The 21,608-nt window shown below is 40.5% G+C and overlaps 1 protein-coding gene across 6 annotated transcripts in view; it reads left to right on the top strand.

The window, feature by feature from the left end:
- Positions 1–21,608, top strand: part of EWSR1 (EWS RNA binding protein 1) — a 41,311-nt gene that overhangs the window by 7,951 nt on the left and 11,752 nt on the right. The window contains exons 2-11 of one of the 6 annotated variants that reach the window (XM_073312770.1): positions 71–107; positions 418–469; positions 4,507–4,630; positions 5,030–5,047; positions 12,667–12,853; positions 13,986–14,153; positions 15,214–15,425; positions 17,072–17,252; positions 20,074–20,108; positions 20,644–20,676. In XM_073312770.1, the coding sequence (XP_073168871.1) occupies positions 71–107; positions 418–469; positions 4,507–4,630; positions 5,030–5,047; positions 12,667–12,853; positions 13,986–14,153; positions 15,214–15,425; positions 17,072–17,252; positions 20,074–20,108; positions 20,644–20,676 (1,047 nt within the window). Of the gene's footprint in view, positions 1–70; positions 108–417; positions 470–4,506; positions 4,631–5,029; positions 5,048–12,666; positions 12,854–13,985; positions 14,154–15,213; positions 15,426–17,071; positions 17,253–20,070; positions 20,109–20,643; positions 20,677–21,608 lie in introns of all 6 variants that reach the window. The other 5 variants (XM_073312769.1, XM_073312773.1, XM_073312772.1 and 2 more) reach the window with 5 other exon arrangements.

Here is a 21,608-nt window from a genome sequence, read left to right as displayed (position 1 = left end):
CTGCACTCTTATGCCATCAATTTTATTAGCTGTCTTTGTCAACATTCTTACTCTTCTTTCTTTCCTGCAGACTATAGTACCTATAGCCAAGCTGCAGCCCAGCAAGGGTAAGTAACATTATAGTCTCCATTTGTGTTTTTAGAGGGCATACAATAGCTTTCTCTTTAGTGAAGATTTGGTATATAGTGTTGTATTTCTTAATTTGAGTGTGTGTGTGTGTATATATAGATGTGTATATATATTTCTAAATAAAAAATGGATTCTACTGTTTCCTTTAAATTAGACCTTTTATATTCTGTTACCAAGAACTACAACACAAATAGTTTGGGAACATTGAAAGTGTTTGTGTAAAGTATGTATTACACAATTCAATAGTGTATATCTGCATTTTAAAATTTCATTACATTCTTTTTATAGCTACAGTGCTTATGCAGCTCAGCCAGCTCAAGGATATGCACAGACGACCCAGGTAAAACATGGGGCATTTTCATAACAGCTACTGAGTCACGTCTACCAATAAACTAAGCCAGACTTGACCAGCCATTAAATAACCAAAGAAAAAGACTGAGCTTTAATGTGAAATATGTTGGAAAGTTTTATGATAACGTTTTAGATTGTGTAGAAGGCTTCCTTAAAGGGACAACAACCTTAAAATCTGGAACTGTTCACTTACTGTTAAGAATTTCTTAGCCTACTGCTGTAATTGAGAGAAAATAATTCTTGGTGTGTATTTAACAGTTTCCCTGTTTGTGAATATTTCATTCGGCAGTGCAGGAGAGAGAAACCTGTTAAAGTGGAGAAATGTAATTTGCAAAATTGCATCAGTTGTTGGATGGAATGGGAAGAGAATAGACTTTAGGTACAGGTATTATACCAGAAACAGTTAACAACGCTTGAAATTGACTAGATTTCAGGCTGATGTCTGTCAAAAGGAAACTAAAATGTTTGCGTTTAAAAAACAATCTTAAGGATCCAGATTGTGTAGAGACAAACTTCAAATGCATTTTAAAGGAATACTGAGTTTCCTTCTAAAACTGTAGTTCAGGTTTCTGCGTTTCTACTAGCATCATTTGACAGCTTCACTTTCAAGGGAGCTGCATGCCTTACTCTGCAGCAGTAAGGTATCAACTGTTGCCAGAGAAATACAACTGTAATCTTTGCGTTTGGGTCTCCTTAATCAGTGACCTACACACTAATTAAAGTTTTGTTTAGATAACTGTATTGATGAAAAATGACTTTAGAACTAGATGCAGCAGTTCTCAAACTGTGGGTCGCGACCCTTATGTGGGTTGCACCACCATTTTAGTGGGGTTGCCAGGGCTGGCATTAGACTTGCTGGAGCCAAAGCTCCCTGGCCCCGCCTCGGGCCAAAGCCTGAGCTCCACTGCCCAGGGCTGAAGCCAAAGTCTGAGGGCTTCAGCCCTGGATGGTGGGGCTGAGGTTATAGGCCCCCTACCTGGGGCTGAAGCCCTTTGGCTTTGGTTCCCCCAGCCCGGGGTGGTGGGGCTTTGGCAGGGCTCGGGTGGGCTTAGGCTTCGGTCCCCCCTCCTGGGGTCGTGTAGTAATTTTTGTTCTCAGAAGTGGGGTTGCAGTGCACTGAAGTTTGAGAACCCATGAGGTAGAGTAATAATAGGTATCCTTCAGTCTCGAGAGACCATGGGTATACGCCCCTGAGAGGTAAAGAATTTACTCAGTGGTTTTATGGCAGCCACAAGTCTGGCTGAAGAGAGACAATCTCTGCCACATCTGTCACATTTAAAGGTGGTGATTCGACCCTTTGGGCCCTGCCTTCTGCAAACTCTTTTCTCCTCTGTTGAGCTAAACTGCTTCCTCTCATATCTCTGGAGACCGTTGTTAAGCTCTTGTTTCCAAAGACTGTAGTCTTGAGTGTGATCTTCCCATTTGTCTACATCCATGTGCATTTCTTTGCACGCATCCTTGAAATGCAATTTTGGATGTCCTTTTGGTCTTTTTCCTAATGCCAATTTACTGTAGAGGGTGTCCTTTGGGATGTGCCCATCATTCATTCAGCACACATGCTCAAGCCAGTGGAAGTGTCTGTTTGGGAAGTGTTTGCATGCTGGGTATGCTGGCCCTTTTGAGCACCTCAGTGTTGGTGACTCTGTCCCTCCAGAAGATTCCAAAGATTTGACGAAGCTAGCACACATGAAAGCTCTGGTCCATGTCTCGCTTCCATATAAAAATATACTGATAACACACACACGATACACACAGATCTTTGTGTGTTTTGTCAGTTTGTTGTTTGGCCTACCCTCTTGTTCAGTCTAGACATTGTTGTGGCAGCTTTTCCAATGCGGATGTTGAGTTTCAAGTGAAAGTTTGGCTGTGATAGTGGACCCCAGGTATGTGAACTCTTTCACCACTTCAAGTTCATAGCTGCTGTTCTTGATGGAGGGTGCTTCCTCAACTCCATGGCACATTGTTAGTCTCTTTTAGGCTTAATAGTAAGCCTGAAGTCTGGCAGGCTTTGGAAAAACTGACTATTAGGCTTTGAAGATGAGCTTCTGTGTGGGTTGTCACTGCTGCACATAATCAGCAAGGAAAAGATGTTGGATAAGGGCCTTCTGAGTCTTGGTTTTAGATCTGAGTCTTGCAAGATTGAACAGCTTTCCATCAGATCTTGTGTGCAAGTAGATTCCCTTAGTTGAGGAACCAAAAGCTTGTTTCAGTAGCAGGGAGAGGAAAATCCCAAACAGAGTCGGTGCAAGTACTCAATCTAGCTCAGCTCCGCAATGAATCTGGAAAGCCTCAAACACTGAGCCGTCATATTGGACTGTTTTCATGGAAGGATCGAATCATGCTTAAGAGCTTGGGGGGACATCCAATCTTCTGGACATCCACTAGTTTGAGATAGAGTATACATACTGATGACTCCTGTTACTATTTAGTTATTTGGGGGAAAAGATTAGCATTAGTCAAGCCACCAGTATGTTATAGTGGATGTTTTGTACTTTTTCTTTAGTTTTCTAATCGTTAGAATTTCAGATTTTATGAATGAATTTTTTTGCTAAGAAGTTTCATACTTAAAATGCTCATCTGTGTTGAAAAAGAGAAGACAAAGGGCTCACTAACACCCTGTCTGTGAGAACAACACAACTTAAATTTATAAGCAAATAGTCCATGTTACACTTGCAACCTTTCCTCAACTTCTTATCTACTGAACTTCCACAAGTCAAGAAAGCTTGAAATGCTTTCACTGTGGCTAGGCTACCCTCCTTTAGGGTTTACAATTTGAAGTCAATGAGACATGTGGTCCTAAGTCACATAAGGCTTGTCTTCACTGCATTTTTAGTCTGAGATATAACTTGAGCTTTGCCCCTCACCCACATACAGATCTTGTTCACACACAAATCTCTACCAGGAGAGATGTGGTGCTTTAAGCTTGGGTAGGTGAAGGAGAGTGTTTGAATCTCCAGCTAGTAATTCAGTGGGGGTGCAGCAGCTTAAGATACAACAACTCAACTGCTAATCTAATCACTCTACTAGAACAGTCACTCTGGGGGTATGTCTACACTACAGCTCCCAGCCCAAGTAGACACTCACTTGAGCTACCATGCTAAAAATAGCAGTGTGGATGTTGCAGCATGGTCTGTGACTCAGACTAGTCACCTGACCTCAGACCCATGGGGTCAGCCAGGCTTGGGCGGCTAGCCACAGTCTGAATGGCCACCCATGCTGCAGTGTCCATACTGCTATTTTTAGCATGCTAGTTTAAGTGGAGCTAGCCTGAGTCTGGCTACCCAGACTGAGATGCGCAGACCCAGCTGCAGTGTAGACATACCATGTGCTGCTAATCACTCTGTAGCTCGTGTATTTCCCAGTATGATACTGGAGGTAGACTAGCTCAACTGGAGTAATAAGCCTCCTTAAGCACTCCTTAAAATCATGCCCTCAAGTACTTAAATATGGGTTTAGGCTCTTACTTTTGAAAATGTTCACAACAACTTTGTTAATGCTTCGAAAGCCTAAGTAACATTTCACGGTTAACACTGAAGGAATTTTGTTTTGAAGTGGCAAAAGTTTCCACTAAGAAAAGTTTTTTAATAAAAAGTATGGTTTTTAGCTCCTCAGGCTGCCTACACATATTCATATGATTAACTATAAACACGTGAGTACGCCTATCAAAGTCTGTAGGAAGCTTGGGATTATTTATGTGGATAAAGTTATGTATTTAAGTGTTTGCAGGATCAAGGGTTTAGTTTTCAATATTTTGTTTGGCCTGTGGGGTTTGTAAAATTCTAATAAAGATACTAGTAGTAACATTTAGAAGCAGCATTTATAATTTACTTGATTATAAATTTTAATCAGCCTTACAAAGCCTCAACCTAATTTGTCTGTTGTTTAAAAGAAAAATAAATTGATTTAAATTGCTCCACATTGCTGCCTTTTTACTCCGTGTCACCAAAATGACTGTTTATATGCCTCTATGTAATGAAATAAACTGATCTTGGTGCTTGAATTAAATATATATTTTGTTTGGAGCAGGCCTATGGGCAACAGAGTTATGGAACTTATGGACAGCCCACTGATGTCAACTACACACAGGCTCAGACAACTGCAACATATGGGCAAACTGCATATGCAACTTCATATGGGCAGCCTCCAACGGGTAAGAGCCTCAACAGTGTTGCATGACTTTATTTTTACTGGGGAAAGAGCTTAGTTAAAATCTTCTACCTAAATATGAACCTAAACCATATTGAGTCGATTAGGGCATCTTTGACGTAGAAAAGGTTTTAGTGTTCCTATAGCCTTCCTTTTAGGGAATGCTGATTTAAAACAATGCTGAGATGTGGGTGGGATGAATGCCAGGAGTAAACATACCCGTTTAATCTACAGAATGTACTTTGTTTAAAAAAAGAATCAAACACAAAAACTGTGTAACAATGCTCATTGGGAATGTGTACTCTGGGCATCTCTTCAGTTGCTTGAAAATCAAATTGGTTAAAGTGACTGTTTGCCTATTCTGATAGTGTACCCTCTACTTTTTGTCTTGTGCTTTCCACAGTAGAAGGGACAAGTACAGGTTTGAATATCCTGCTCACTCTTGCATGGGAAATGCTGTTTCATTCTGTCTAAACTTGTGATGTTAACCCTTTAGGTGTTTCATTTGTTTTAGACCTAATAACATCACATTAAACATACAGTACTATTCAAAATTTGCTAGTATTTAGTGCCATTTATAAGTTCCATGTCTGTATAATGAGTACCATTCACAAACTCCTGAGTGCCATGCTCTATGGATAAAACTTTCCAAGCAATCTAGTGACAGCTGTACCAAGGTGTTCCAGGTGAATATAACCGAGCTATCTTTACCATTTCCTAAAGGGTAAACAGCATGATTAGACATGGTCAGATTTTTCTGACTACCACTTTTGCATGTTCCATGTTATGTCTATGGGTTTCCAGTTCAGACATATACTTGACATCTTCATAAATAGTCTGTAAATTACTTCAACTTGTGCTTTTTAAACTGGAGCCTTGTTCATAAAAATACCTTAGTTTATTAAAAAAAACAAACAAACCAAAAAACCTGATCTGGAGAGACTTGATTCATCATTTGAAGACTATATTCTGGTGCACTCAATTTGAACCAGGAATCCATGCAAAAACATAGACTCTCTTCACTCAAGTGACATCCTGGCTACAGTTTTTTATGTGGCTCATCCTTTATTAAAATTAACTCTCTAGTGGAATGGAAACTTCCTAAAGGTTCCCTAGGAATATCCAGGACATACAGGGGGTGTTTCTACTAGTAACTGGGCATAGATGGATGGATGGTAAGGTGGATGTCTTACAATGGAAAATGTGGAGAAAAAATTACCATAACGTATTTAATTTTGCAATTCTTTACCACCATTTTTAAGTGGGGGAGGGTTTCTTTCTGACAGTAATCTTATGCCTTGAAGAATGAGAACAGATTGCTTTTGTAACTCACGCAGTTCTAGGGGTGATTTGTTCTTGGTTCGCCATTTAAGTGTTGAAGATCAGGAATCATTAACAGAATATATTTGTAGACTTAAACTTTAAAAATATCGCTGAAAAATCTCTGCCATTTATTCTGCTGGCACTGAGGCCATGTCTACACTAACAAGGTAAGTCGATCCAAGTTATGCTAATTAAATTACATAAATTACGTAATTTAATTGGACATAGCTTAAATCGATTTACAGCGATGTCTGCGTTGACAGGAGGCGCTCTCCCATCAATTTACGGCGTCTTCACCAGACCTGCTAAATCGATGCTGCTGCTTCTGTTGCAGCGTTGCTGATTTAGCCTGTAGTGAAGACCTGCCCTTAATGTGCAGGGGTTATAGGAACAGTAATCTACTGGATTATGTTTTTTGCTTGCACCATGTTTAGCTCAAGTTACATTTACTGGGATATATAACAATATTAGATATTTTGCCTGTGCTGCTTCCTCTCACACCCAATAAAAAATGCCAGTTAAAAAAAAAATTATGGTCAGATGGAAGACCACATAGGCGTAGGTCCCTAGAGTATGATTTGCATTAGTTTGCCTTTCTGTCCATTCGTTTGCCTCCCTGTCTTTAACTTTGGCAGAACTGTTTATATATGCTTATATATATTATATACCTTTATATATTATATAAGGTGGGTAGAAAGCTGGCTAGATTGTCGGGCTCAACGGGTAGTGATCAATGGCTCCATGTCTAGTTGGCAGCCAGTATCAAGTGGAGTGCCCCAAGGGTCGGTCCTGGGGCGGGTTTTGTTCAATATCTTCATAAATGATCTGGAGGATGGTGTGGATTGCACTCTCAGCAAATTTGCGGATGATACTAAACTGGGAGGAGTGGTAGATACGCTGGAGGGGAGGGATAGGATACAGAAGGACCTAGACAAATTGGAGGATTGGGCCAAAAGAAATCTGATGAGGTTCAATAAGGATAAGTGCAGGGTCCTGCACTTAGGACGGAAGAACCCAATGCACAGCTACAGACTAGGGACCGAATGGCTAGGCAGCAGTTCTGCGGAAAAGGACCTAGGGGTGACAGTGGACGAGAAGCTGGATATGAGTCAGCAGTTAGCCCTTGTTGCCAAGAAGGCCAATGGCATTTTGGGATGTATAAGTAGGGGCATAGCGAGCAGATCGAGGGACGTGATCGTTCCCCTCTATTCGACATTGGTGAGGCCTCATCTGGGGTACTGTGTCCAGTTTTGGGCCCCACACTTCAAGAAGGATGTGGATAAATTGGAGAGAGTCCAGCGAAGGGCAACAAAAATGATTAGGGGTCTGGAACACATGAGTTATGAGGAGAGGCTGAGGGAGCTGGGATTGTTTAGCCTGCAGAAGAGAAGAATGAGGGGGGATTTGATAGCTGCTTTCAACTACCTGAAAGGGGGTTCCAAAGAGGATGGCTCTAGACTGTTCTCAATGGTAGCAGATGACAGAACGAGGAGTAATGGTCTCAAGTTGCAGTGGGGGAGGTTTAGGTTGGATATTAGGAAAAACTTTTTCACTAAGAGGGTGGTGAAACACTGGAATGCATTACCTAGGGAGGTGGTAGAATCTCCTTCCTTAGAGGTTTTTAAGGTCAGGCTTGACAAAGCCCTGGCTGGGATGATTTAACTGGGAATTGGTCCTGCTTCGAGCAGGGGGTTGGACTAGATGACCTTCTGGGGTCCCTTCCAACCCTGATATTCTATGATTCTATGCTGCTTATATGCACCTAGTGCTGAGTGCTAAAGTCACTATACCATCCTCTCCTAGAAGATTCAGAATCCTCCAAAGGTGAACTGATAGTAGTACTGTTTTAAACAACCTGAAACCTCTTAGGGGCCTAATCTAAAGTCCATCAAAGATACTGTTCAGTATGCAATTTCTATGTTTTTATGCTTTATAAAACATGTAGTGCTGTAAGGGACACACAGATTAGCGCCCTAAAAAGGATCACATTTAGACTTCCGGTAAAATTGCACTTAATTTTCTCTAGAAGCTGACTTTGTATTGCTTAAGACAATTATTTAAATGGTACTTTTATTGTCTATTTTCATAATTCCTTAAAAGGCTTTATGTTGTGTCAGAGCTTTATGTTGCTCTGTGAAGCTCCCTCCCCATTCCCTTTGAAATACCACTGATGTGGGGGTCTGTCTGCAGGAGTATTAGAGCTGGTTCTTCTGCACCATGATAGTGGTCCAGGTTAGGGTTGTCTTCGCCTGCATAGGGGCGTATTTTAGCCCCACATAGGGGGAGGCTCAATCAGTCTCCCCTTTATCCCAGCCTATTTGGTCCTGTGTGGCTGGCACTGATTTGCACCTTAGTATGCATTTGAGGTGTGAGTTAATCCAAAGGTTATCAATATCTCCTATATCGTTACCCCAATTAAGCAATTTTTTGGGACTCCCTTTCCCCTCTAGGCATAAAGGTTGGGAGGAGGGGTCATAACCCTGGGGACCTCTTTGTGATCTCTAGATTGAGAATAATCTTCTGCAAATAACCAAACCCATTCTTTCTTTTTGACCACTGTATTTTAGTATCATGTATTTAAAATGTCACTTAGCCCAACAATTTAAAGATATGTAATCTACCATCATGAAGAATAACTTATTATGGATGGTGAACATAATTTCCTGTGTGTTGGTTCTCCCTTATGGTAAGTTTACCTATCCCGTATGTATTAGGATTGTGCAGGAATTTATTAAACAGCTTATGATGCTGGCTGTTTAAATTAGAGGGAACTTTGAAAACTGCCACCACCTGAAGAGAAGCCAGCTATTTCAGAATAAATCTTTTTCAATCCAGTATTTCATCTGAGTATTCTTTGAGGGCTGAATCCTTCCCTTCTAATGCAGAAAGAACTGCTATTTATATCCATGGGGGTTTTGCATGCAAAAGGCTTGCTGGGTTAGATCCTGATAGAGGAACTGGAGCTGACTAAGGAATATCTTTACCGGGCTGCTTAAAGGAGATTATGAAGTTCTAAAAGTTTCTTTTTTCTGTCGGAGACTCTCTCAAATTGTTTGGGTGGTTACATGGTCTAAATCAGGGGCTCTCAAACTTCAGCAACCCGAGGGCCCCCATTTTGATTTAAAAATTTTTGCAGACCCCCCCCCCCCCCAAAGGCCCCTGCTCAGCCCCAGGCCCGGCCCCCACTCCACCCCTGCCCCTCCTTTTCCATGCCTCTTTCCACCCCCTACCCTGAGCACACCCCATCCACGCTCAGTGCCTCCTACACACCGGTTGTGCAGGAGGTGCTGGGAGGGAGGGGGAAGAGTTAATCAGCAGGCCCCCAGGGGTTCCTTTGCAGACCCCAGTTTGAGAGATGCTGGTCTATTTGTTTCCCCAAAGTGGAATCTAATACATTAAAAGATACAGCTCTAATTGTTTTGGATAATTTGTATTATCCTAAACTAAGCTGATGTTCAGCTGAAATTAGAATTTACAGTAATGGGTTCCTAAATCACTAACCATTTACATATTGAGGCTTAAATATTAAAAGCATTTTTACAAATGATGTGCCAAGACTAGAGTTCACATGTGCTTAAAATTCAGGGTTCTTTTTCTTAGGACAGTTAACGACCTTAGTGACACCTGGCAGTGTGCAAACTCTGCAGCCTGCTTTGGATTTGGTTTTAATAATACCATCAGATGTGCCAGGAAAAAGGGACCAAAGTTGGAAAGATCTAGCTTAGGCCTTGATCCTACAACAAGTTCTCTCTGAGTACAGGATTGGGACCCAAGTGTATTAGTTTGCTGTGAAGTTTACCTCTGACCACTGGGAACTGACTTACTGCAAAAGCCTGATGTTGTCAATGAGCGATTGGGGCTTAGTTGTTTGGAATTGGGGTTCATCTAACTTTAGGTATCAGCCAGTCTTTGTGGAATGCTTTTGTGGCTCATGTTTGGTTTTTTTGAGAGTTTTTGAACTGTTTCCGTTTGAACACAAAAAACCATTCTCATTTTACACCATTCAGCACCATCCCATTCGCCTTTTTTCCTTGCTAGCACGCTTAGGCTTCAGAACAGGGATTTGCATGCTAGGTAGAAATGAGTACCCAGAATATTATGAAAAGCAAATATTGTTGAGTTATGCTTTCCTATAGAAAAGGAGGATAAATACCTACTTGCACTTTGGCTTTTCTAGCTTGGCTGAATTGTAACAAGTACAGTTTAAAATGCTGGGATTCATGAGGAACACTTGAAGAATTATTACACGTGTGCTGAGTTACTACTCAGAATGTTGAACTGAAGTTGGTTTTATAGTTTACCAGTGTAGCTGCTTTGGCATGTGCTATGAGGTAGTTTAAATACTACTTAATTAACAAATTAGGAAAGGTCTGGATTTTGTGACAGGTCACCTACATAGCACAATGAGTAGTGAAAGCAGCCTTGTGCATTTTGAAGACACTGAGGATGAATGGAAAAGATGCTGACTCGTAAATGTTACAGTACTGGAGATTCTCTTCTGAAAATCAGGCAGTGGAAAGGAAAACTCCAGTGTAGTTAGTCTGAACACTGCATGTGATGGTCTCTTCTTTGTGATGACAAGTTTCTTAATTATAATAAAATTAGCAAGTAAAAAGGAAGCTGTTATCTTAATTGATGAAAAATAGGACTGAGATAATGTTTTCCTGTTACTTTGTTTCTCAGTGCTAGCTATCAGTGCCCTTTTACAAAATCAAACTGAGCTGCTGGAAAATACCAGTAAAGAACAACTCCCACTCGCTAACTGGAGATAGGAGCAATGATAGATATTTCTAAAAAGCGTCAAAGATTTGTTTATATTAACTACTGAATATTTTTACCTGAGGCATATTAAATTGGTACGGTCTTCCTTTAACCAGTGGCATATTAAAACAGCAGAAACAATTTGACTTCTTGGTATGTTTCTTTATTGAAATACTCAAATTTTAGTCTCTAAGGTGCCACAAGTACTCCTGTTCTTTCTGTGGATACAGACTAACACGGGTGCTACTCTGAAACCTGAAATTAGTAGAGTATGCTGTTCAGCATATTCATAAGTGATCCAGAAAAAGAGGTAAAGTGAGGTGACAAGGTTTGCAAATGATACTAAATTTCTCAGGATAGTTAAATCCAAAGCAGTCTGTGAAGCATTACAAAAGGATCACACAAAACTGGGTAACTGGACAACAAAATGGCAGATGAAATTCAGTGTTGATAAATGCAAAGTAATGCACAATGGAAGACATAAGCCCAACTATACATACAAAATGATGGGATCTAAATTAGCTGCTACTACTCAAGAAAGAGATCTTTGAAAATATCCGCTTACTGTACACTGGCAGTCAAAGAAGCTAACAGAATGTTAGGAACCATTAGGAAAGGGATTAATAATAAGACAGTAAATATCATAATGCCATGATATAAATCCTGATACACCCACACCTTGAATGCTGCATACAATTTGCCCCATCTCAAAAAAGATATATTAGAATTGGAAAAGGTATGAGAAGGGTAACACACGTGATTAGGGGCATGGAACAGTTTCCATATAAGGAGAGATTAAAAAGATGGACTGTTCAACTTGGAAAAGAGATGGCTGAGGGGGGATATGATAGAGGTTTATAAAATCATGAATGGTGTGGAGAAAGTGAATAAGGAAGTGTTATTAGCCCCTTCATATAACTCAAGAACCTGGGTCACCCATTTAAATTAATAGGCAGCAGGTTTAACTCTCACAAAAGGAAGTACTTCTCCACATAGTGCAGTCAACCTGTGGAATTCCTTGCTGTGAAGGCCAAAAGTTTAACTGGGTTCAAAGAAGTTAGATAAGGTCACGTAGGGATAGGTTCATCAACAGCTGTTAGCCAAGATGATCAGGGTGCAACTTCAGCTCTAGGTGTCCCTAAGCCTCTGACTGCCAGATGCTGGGACTGGATGACAGGGGATGGATCACTTGATAATTGCCCTGTTCTGTTCATTCCCTCTGAAGCATCTGGCATTGGCCACTGTTGGAAGACAGGATACTGGGCTAGATGGACCATTGGTCTGACCCAGTATGGCCATTCTTATGTAAGTGCAAAATTAAAGTTCATTCTTTACATTTCAAAAATTACTAATGATTGCAAGTACCTAGTGTTTTAATGGTAACCTGTAAAGATCATCTTAAAAGTTAGCCTTATGCCTTTTCTTTGTGCTGTATTAAGGCCTAATATGGGTGTGACTTAGGTAAAAGTTTCTGTAATTGTTTCTTTTACTTTAGAAATAACAAGAATGTTCTCTGACTCTTGCCTGTTTTGGAGTATTTTCTACAGGTCTCTGCCTGTATTGTATGTTTTTTAAATTAGTTATTGAAGTTAAATAGTTGTAAACAATCAATCTTTAGTCTGACTGAGAAGGAGTTCCCGTTGGTCAATCAGCTTTTGTTCTCAGTGGTGTAATTATTTCTCTAGTCATTAGTTGGACCTGGAAGACTAGACTAGAATTTCTAATGTTGAAGCAAAAACGCTGTTTGGGGGAAACAAATTTCCAGGCCTTCATATGCCATGAAGAAGCAGAAAAGGGGCATAAGTCAATTTTTATGTTTTCAGATTACCTATATTGCACAGTAAAAGTAAAATCAATAACATTCGTAACCTCTGGGTAAAACTCTTTGAAGAATAAAATTCTGAAATATGAAATCTAGATTGAAAGTCAGTCTGACCAAGCTTTTGTTTGTTCTAGGTTATACCACCCCGACTGCCCCCCCTGCTTATAGTCAGCCTGTCCAGGGGTACGGCACAGCTGCCTATGATACCACCACACCCACAGTTACTACCACCCAGGCTTCTTATGCAGCACAGTCCGCTTATGGCACCCAGCCTGCCTACCCAACCTATGGGCAGCAGCCAGCAACATCTGCACCTGCAAGGTAATGCACACAGTTTCATTTAATTTTTTCTTTTTAAATAAGGTTCTTTCTGCTCTCCTATTGCTGAGAAAGGTGGGCCTTTGACAGATCCAAGAGTAACACTGAACATGCTTGGGCCTACTCCTCTGTGCATATGCCTCTCCTTTTGCATTTTTGGTTTCAGCTTTGCTGCTACTCTATCTCATAGCTCTTACAGTGCCTGGGGAAAGTGTGTACATGACTTCCTCCTTCTGCACCCAGCAGAGGTTGCCGGCAATGTTACCAACCTGTTGCCTAACACAGGAAATTCTACTGACTAACGAAACAGTGCAGCTGACTGTAGATGCAGTGCTATCAAACTGTGAGATAGGAAAAGTAGTGGAAAATTAACACTTGTTTCTCTTTTAGTTATGGGGTTACTTAAAGCAATAGTGTTGCCTAGCATGTCGTTTGGGAATGGGTGTATGTGTATGACTTGATACAAAATATCTTCAACATTTTTGGCCCCCTTTGATAATAGGCCTCTTAGCTTAATTGTATGTTTAGCAAATGTAAGATTTTTCTTAACTTTTAAAACTCTTTTTAGTTAATCTCTAAATCAGATTGAATGTTAAACAAAACAAGCTGATGCCATCAGGTGGCAAAGCTTCTTCACCAGTTTTGTACTAACCGCTTACAAGCATAGTGCAAGAAAACCTAGAGTGGAATGGCTGAGTTAATTGGCTCTAGAATGTGATCTGTCTGGGGCTATGCTGGAGTTGGTCTAATTCTAATTTATGTGCTTTCGATTTGAGATTGCACCTGATTAATAAAGTAAATGGAAGCTGTAGAAAAATTGTATTTTTAATTATTGTTAATGAGGTAGCCAGTGATTTCTCTAGTAGTGGGAGAATGTATAAATTGCCAATCAAAATGTAAAAAGTCTTGGATTTAATGAATTCTGTCTGCTTTCACAGTGATGAAACTGATACTGAGTTGAAATTAAAATACATTGGACTACGCAATGGCAACTTTAGGTCATAAATTCCATAAACTAATATATCCTAGTCTTCGACTGGGTGTGCTTGGGATTATCATTACCTGTTGCAAGGAGAATTGGGACGGAGGGGAGTTCGGTACAAAGTGACTCCTCATTGCTGAACTTTGCTTTTAGACCTCAGGATAGCAGCAAGCCAGCAGAGACTAGCCAGCCGCAGTCGAGTACCACAGGTTACAGCCAGCCCAGCTTAGGATATGGACAAAGTAACTACAGTTATCCTCAGGTGCCTGGAAGTTACCCCATGCAGCCTGTCACTGCTCCTCCATCCTATCCTCCAACCAGGTAATTATTTCAGAAAATTAGAGTTGGCGAAGGTGGTGGTGGAGCATTAAAATTTGTTTGCTTGGATAAAAGTGCTGTTGCCTTTTTTAAAGGGACTTTCCTAGTGTGTAAAAACTTTAAATATTTTGGATTTTAAGCATTTGTTCTCTATAAACCTTCTTGCCATGTTTGCAGATTATCAGATATTTTCATAAACAAGCTTACTTGCATCTAACCAGTCTTCTCTTCACTGCAGGGTCAAAGAGGAAAGAATACAGGGCTGTGATTAAATAAGTTCTAATCAAAGGATAGATATCTATAATAACAAAAGGCAAAAGTGACTACTCAAGAAAAATGTTTTATATAGAAATATTCACTTTTAACTCTTAAGTGTGAAAGCCACCTTTTAATTACATGTCATTGCCTCCTAAAACTTGGGGTCCTAAAGAGAGGACATTATTCAGGCTCTCTGTATTCCCCTTCAGTATTAACTTTTAAAAATGCTGCTTCTGCACACGTCGTGAATCTCAGGTGAGTTGTTCATCCTGAAATGTAGAACAGACAGGCGTTGCTTTTGAAATTCTCAAGCATGTCTGAAAAGCCTACACATGCCAAGCAGAGAGACTTTATTTTGTTGGAAATAAAGTGAATTAGATTGCTCTTGATTTATAAGAAGCCAGGGAAACAAGTTACAAACAAACAAACAAACCATATTACCAGCTGATATTTCAGAGTCTTCTAGATGACAGATATCAATCATTCACTGAATCTCTGTTCGTTTTAAAGTGCACTGTCTTAAGGAGTGCAGATTTCCCACTTGGAAACTAATGATGATTTCCATGGCATAGTTATCTCTTTTTAGAGCTATGAGGGACTAGATCAGTGTTTTTGTTTTTAGCAACCCTTATTTTTTTTCCTATGCCTGCAAATCAGCCTCCGTAGGATGACCTCACATTTTAAATGACTTGTGTTATTACTTGCATTACTGTCTAGTTAGATACCGCTGCAGCCTAATGCGTGTTTCCAGGAGGCTTGATTTATCTTCCATCTAGAAACACTTCTTAATTCTTATGTCTTTCAGCTATTCCTCTACACAGCCAAGCAGTTACGATCAGAGCAGTTACTCTCAGCAAAGCACCTATGGGCAGCCAAGCACCTATGGACAACAGACTAGCTATGGCCAGCAAAGCAGCTATGGCCAGCAGCCACCTACTAGTTATCCTCCCCCGACTGGATCCTACAGCCAGGCCCCAAGCCAATACAGCCAGCAGAGCAGCAGTTACGGCCAGCAGAGTGAGTTTGCATAATGAAGCTCATCTAAGGAGGCGAGCTGTAATGATTGTACAATCTCAGTAGTACTTGTGGCACCTTAGAGACTAACCAATTTATTTGAGCATAAGCTTTCGTGAGCTACAGCTCACTTCATCAAGATGCATTCAGTTTTTTCCACTGAATGCATACGATGAAGTGAGCTGTAGCTCCGGAAAGCTTATGCTCAAATAAATTGGTTAGTCTCTAAGGTGCCACAAGTACTCCTTTTCTTTTTGCGAATACAGACTAACACGGCTGCTACTCTGAAACCTATCTCAGTAGTGTTTGTCAAGATATACTAGTAAATCTCTGAAGGAGGACTTCACTCATTTAGCAGCTTGAGTATTTTCCAGCCAGCAGGCGATCTGCAAGCTGATAGTTCTGTAGACTTCTTTTACTGACTGTGGGTATACTTTTAAGTTTGACCGCAAATCAAGTGCTATGCATCCTGCTTTCAGTAGAGCCATTGTATTAAGACCCATGTCAAATGGTTAGTTAACAGTATTGCTAAAGTTCATGGTACTGAAGGCAGGTGCAAAGAGGTACAATAACTCCTTGCTTAATGTTGTAGTTAATGTTCCTGAAAAATGCTACTTTAAGTGAAATGATGTTAAGCGAATCCAATTTCCCCATAAGAATTAATGTAAATGGGGCGGGGGGTGGGGGTTAGGTTTCAGGGAAAATTTTTTCCCAGACAAAATACTATATTTTGTGTGTGTGTACACAAATACACAGTACAAGTTTTAAATAGTTTAATACTGTACACAGCAGTGATGATTGTGGAGCTTGGTTGAGGTGGTAAAGTCAGAGGGTGAAAGAGGGTGGGATATTTCCCAGGGAATGCCTTACTGGTAAATGATAAACTAGCACTCCGCTGAGCCCACAAAGGTTAACACTAGCCTCATACTCTACAAGGCAGCACAAATGGAGGGAGGGAAGACCGCATGGCAGAGAGAGAGAGAGAGAGAGACACACACACACAGTGTGTGAGAGAGACACGCATTGCCCCTTTAAGTACGCTGATCCCACTCTAAGTACATTGCCTTTTTAAGTAGATCAGCAAGTTGAGACAGCAGCTGCTGCCAGCAAGCTCCCTCCGTCCTCAGCCCTGTAGTGTCTCCCCCACCACACACACTCTGGAAATGGGGTAAAGTAGCTAGGGGCAGGAGCGGGGGGAGGGGGACACCCTGATATTAGCAACCCCCGCACAGCAAGCAGGCAGCTCCCAGGAGCTGCTCCAAGGCAGAGGGCAGGAGCAGCACAGGGCAGTGGGGGGGAGGGACAGCCGAACTGCCTGGCAATTGATAGCTTGGTGGGCAGCTGCCACACAGGAAACTTAGGGGAGCTGATAGGAGTGCTGCCGATCCACCCTGGTTCCAAGCCCCCACCACTAGCTCCAATGGGCTGCTCTTTCTGTAAGCAGTGGACAAAGGATGCTGCTGCCAAACAACATTATAAGGGAGTACTGCGCAACTTTAAACGAGCATGCTCTCTAATTGATCAGCAATGAAACAACGTTAACTGGGGTGACTTTAAGTTAGGAGTTACTGTAATCGGAACAAGCACTTCAGAATGAGTCTGACTTTATCTGCTTCTGCTTTAATATCTACAATACAAACTCTCCTCAGGTTCATTTCGTCAGGACCATACCAGCAACATGGGTGGATATGGACAGGAATCTGGAGGCTTTTCTGGCCCAGGAGAAAGTCGGAGCATGAGTGGCCCTGATAACCGGGGAAGGGGAAGAGGAGGATTTGATCGTGGAGGCATGAGCAGAGGTGGGCGGGGAGGAGGACGCGGTGGAATGGGGTAAGAGCAAATCTTTTCTCCTTTTACCTAATTCTGTTTTACCCATAGGATTTGAAATGGAAGGAGCGGCTGAAAGATGACATTTCAAACCACGCTTCCATGGAGAATATTTATTAATAGTGAGATTGTTTCTAGTCCATGGAAATGTCCTCCTAGGGGAAGTAGGGGCAGGATCACTTTTTTTCCTGCAGATTGTTGGGTTTGGGGGAATTAAGGGTTTTATGAAATAAAGAACTTTCAGCTCCCTTCATGGTTATTCAGAGGTGAAATCCTCTGTGGGATTTAACGATAACTTTGGATAGAACACACACAAACCTTCCAGGAGTTCCAGGTTTCACTTTCTTTGCCTCACTATTTGGGGTCTTGACGTTTCAGGTATGTACATGGCAGAAGCCTAATGTCAGCTGTTTTATACAATGTTTCCCCTCAGCCTCTGTTTGCACTAGAAGTAGCACTTGGAGCTACTGTTATAAGTGAATGTATGGATCAGTTTATTGTTGTTGAAGCCACAGCTCTAGAGTGGCTTGGTTGGAGTGTGAAGAAAAGCCCCAAGAACACCCAAAGATCTGACTTGACTTCCAGGACTGCTCCCCATTGGAGCTTTCAGGTGATCTAAATCAGTTTGGCCATTTTAACTGATGGCATAATCTGGTTTAGTAAACCTATTTGTTCAGATCAGTAGTTTATAGCTCCCTGTCTCTGGTGTCTGTTTTAATGAAGGTGAGGATGATGGATTAATTATCAAGGCTAATATAAGGAAGGTTTAGCTTTGTGTGTGTTCAATCGCTATGAAACTTACGTTTAAAGCTATGCAGAGTTTCATTCATACAGATTAGAAATGCGGAGATGGAAGTGCAAAACATCAGGACAAATCTCGGTAAAATGTTGCCACATATATTTGTATGGCTGGGCAAGTGAGTCAACAGCCTTAGATAAAAGTGCAGCATTTATTGGCGACTTGTTTTAGAACCCCATTTCACCTAGAAATTGGAGAAGTTACTCTGTCATTCTGCATAGCTTAGCTAAAATGAATCCAAATGGTCTGAAATCTTTATTGGAGAAATACAACTACCTGGAACTTATATTTTAAAGATAAACACTTGTTCACATGGAAACATTACTGATTTCATAAATTGGCTTGAATGGAACAGGATTCCATTGTTCTATATAAAGATTTCACCCATAATATATTTATTTCTAATGTTTTTAAAGTAGATGTAGACACTTGAAATTACTATCATCACGTCTTAAAACTTGTAGCCATTTTGGTGCTGTTCACTGCAAAAGATTCATAATTTTTTTCTCTAATTTCACATCTGTAATCAAAGAATAAATTACTTCTGTAGTGATTTCCAACTGAAAGTCTATTAAAGAGGCTGCCAGCTTTTGGATGTAGTTTTTCTACTGTCCATAGAAAAGGTGGCCTTTCCACGAAGCAGTAGGTTGAAAACCCAGGGGGCAGGGTAGGGGAACTCGGCCCTTTTATCATGTTGTGGTGATGGATTTCAGTGTCTCTTGCAGGTAAGGAGCTCAATGTTATTAACATGCCCTTTTTCATTGACTCAATTATTTTATATTTTCATTGGCTGTTAAACATGGAAACTTTTTAACATGCTTTGTCGCATTTATATGCTACAGGTTACAAAGTGAGAGCCTTGTATACACTTCAATACTTAAAAAGTACCCGTACTCAGTACTCAGCCGGCAGCATAATGAAAAGTGGGACTAGACACGGTGTCCATATGGAGAGGAAAAATATACATAGAATATTTTTAACCAAATGTATTCATTGTATAAATGGAATCCTTCTGTAACTTTGGTAACTGCATACTGGTATAATACTTTAGAATTGTGTAACATTAAAAAGTGTAAACATGTGTGTTTAAAAAGAGAGACATTACATATATGGTGTGTACTTTTTTAAAAAAAAAAGGAAGCAAAGCTGCATGCAACAGCTTGGAATTGTGTATTTAAAACCTTTTTAGAGATTAAAGGTGCAATACTGGCTAGCAAATAGATGGCTCTCTCCCTCCTCTCTTCCCTCCCTCAAAACAACACCCCCACCCAGAAAACCCTTTTCAGGTGGCATTTTCCTAATTAACCAGCACTTGGAAGCAACTGAAAACTAATAGCCTAGTCTGTGCTTTTGTATTAAAAGCTAGAGGCTGTGATTTTTGCATTGGCACACATTAAAATCTTAATTTCTGGTTTGTGTCCATAAAGCTGCACCCCCAGGCCTTTGAGCCCTGATATATTCTGTAAGTTCTTCTTCCACAGAGACTGTTAAATCCAGTAGTGACCTCAATGTATGGCTTTATACTAAGGTTTTAGTGGAAATGTCATCTGAACTGTGTTCTAGGTATTACATATGGTTGTCTCCTGCCTTTTTAACTGTTAATGTTAGGGACCCAGGAACTCAGTTTGCTCTCCTGCTGCAAGAGGCTGAGGGTGCACCTTTATGTACATACAAAGGGGAGGGAGTTGACCTATAGGTGACTTATCTTTTTTTTAAAAATCAAACACAATTTGAAAATCTCTAAATGTTTTTGCCAAGTATTGTACTGTTAATACCAATACAAGTAACGAAAGGGTACAGCAGCAAAAGTGGTGTCTAAACCAGACAAGCAAGGTTGTGCGTAAAGGAAATTTGAGCAAGCTGCCCTGAAGAAAGGCATAGTGACGAGATGAGAGACAGACAGACAGATGCATTGTTTGGAGATGTTTAGCCAGTGCCATTCTTCCCAGTGAGCCCCAGAGGCTCAGAGCGGTACTGGCTTTTTAAAGGGAAAGGCCTTCATTTCTTCGTTTATCCCCCCAGCAGCGCTGGAGAGCGAGGTGGCTTCAATAAGCCTGGTGGTAAGTTTTTGAGCATTACAATGGATAGTGTTTAAAAAAAAATCAGTCAGTTTTTAGAAAAAAAATATATAATTTTTATTAGTTTCATAAGTGGTTAAAAATGACATATACAACAAGACTTTAATGGGTACTGCCGGCAATGCCTAGGGGTATAAGGTTAACCTATGGTTACAAAACAAAGGGTAACTTGAAGTATTGAGAAACTACTTTTGTAATTTGGGGAGAATAAATTTAATTTTGTTTGGATTTAATAAAGAAAAATAACTTTTCTTATAAATATACACTGATTGGCCCAGTAAAGCTAAAGAAGTGTAATAATGGTTAATGGTTTTAAAGGCTGCTAAAAGTAGCAAACTGATCACAAAAAAAAACCGTAAAAGGGTGCATTGCTAAAATTTTTGCAATGCAGGTCAATTTGAGTTTAACCAACACCATCATATGGTGGTTGTAAGTAGATAGATTTGTGTGTGTCGGTTTTCAGCCTGCAAGACGTGCACTAACAAAACTTTATATGATTTTTTTCCTTGACTGGCAGGACCCATGGAAGAAGGACCAGATCTTGATTTAGGTAATTTTGAATACTGTTCAGAATATCACCTGTGCATGCTGAAAAGAAGGATTTCTCACTTGTTCTTCCTCCCCAAGTGAAGGCAGTCATTCACATTACTTGTCCGCAAAGGTTTATCTGCCTTATTTCTTCCCTGCCTATATAAAAAGTTCAGGGGCATTCACCCTCTATATCCCAGTGTCTTGATCCATTTCTTCTACTTTCTTAATTAATCCAATAGTTGGGCTGGCTGATTTAAATTTTGCAAAGATTCATTTGGATGCTTATCCTTCCCTTCATGAAAGAGGAGAGTATTTAAGCAGCATGTCCATGGGTGTTCAGATATACCAGGCATCTAATTTCAAGCAGTATTGAAATAACTACCACACAGGCATATACTAGCTTTACTTTTCTCTTCCTTTCCTCCCTTCCACCACCCATAGCCTGTGAATTTGTAGTTTTTTTCCTTTCTAGTCCTGTAAAAATCTGCATTTTGTGTCTGTTGCTGTTTCCAGGATCAGCTTAGGTCATTGCCTATATAATTGTACAAAAGATGTAAAATGTAATTTGCACCTGCAGTTGGATATCTGTTTTTGCACAGATCTCAAATTATTGCTCAAAAAGACTTCCATTATATCAGCCACCCAATTTTGGCTACAGTTTCTCATGGCACTTTAATGGTATACATCCAGCCATGGCAAGAGACCAGACCAAAATTCCCTTATGTAGGAGGTCAGTAGGAAATAAATCAGCTGATTATTTGGAAAGGATGAGCTTTTTTACAGATACTTTCTTAGTGATCAGTATGTGGTATGGCTCTTCCTTATGTATAGAGAAGGTGCCACTGAATCCCCATGTTGTATGGCTGGATTTTCATCTGGCATTTCCATAAATATACAAGTATTTACCCTCACTGAAAGAGAGGTAGTAGTCCATTTAGGAGATTATCACTA

This window comes from Lepidochelys kempii, chromosome 15, assembly GCF_965140265.1.
Source record: "Lepidochelys kempii isolate rLepKem1 chromosome 15, rLepKem1.hap2, whole genome shotgun sequence".
In the NCBI taxonomy this organism is placed as follows: domain Eukaryota; kingdom Metazoa; phylum Chordata; order Testudines; family Cheloniidae; genus Lepidochelys; species Lepidochelys kempii.
This window is presented reverse-complemented; position numbering and strand designations above follow the sequence as displayed.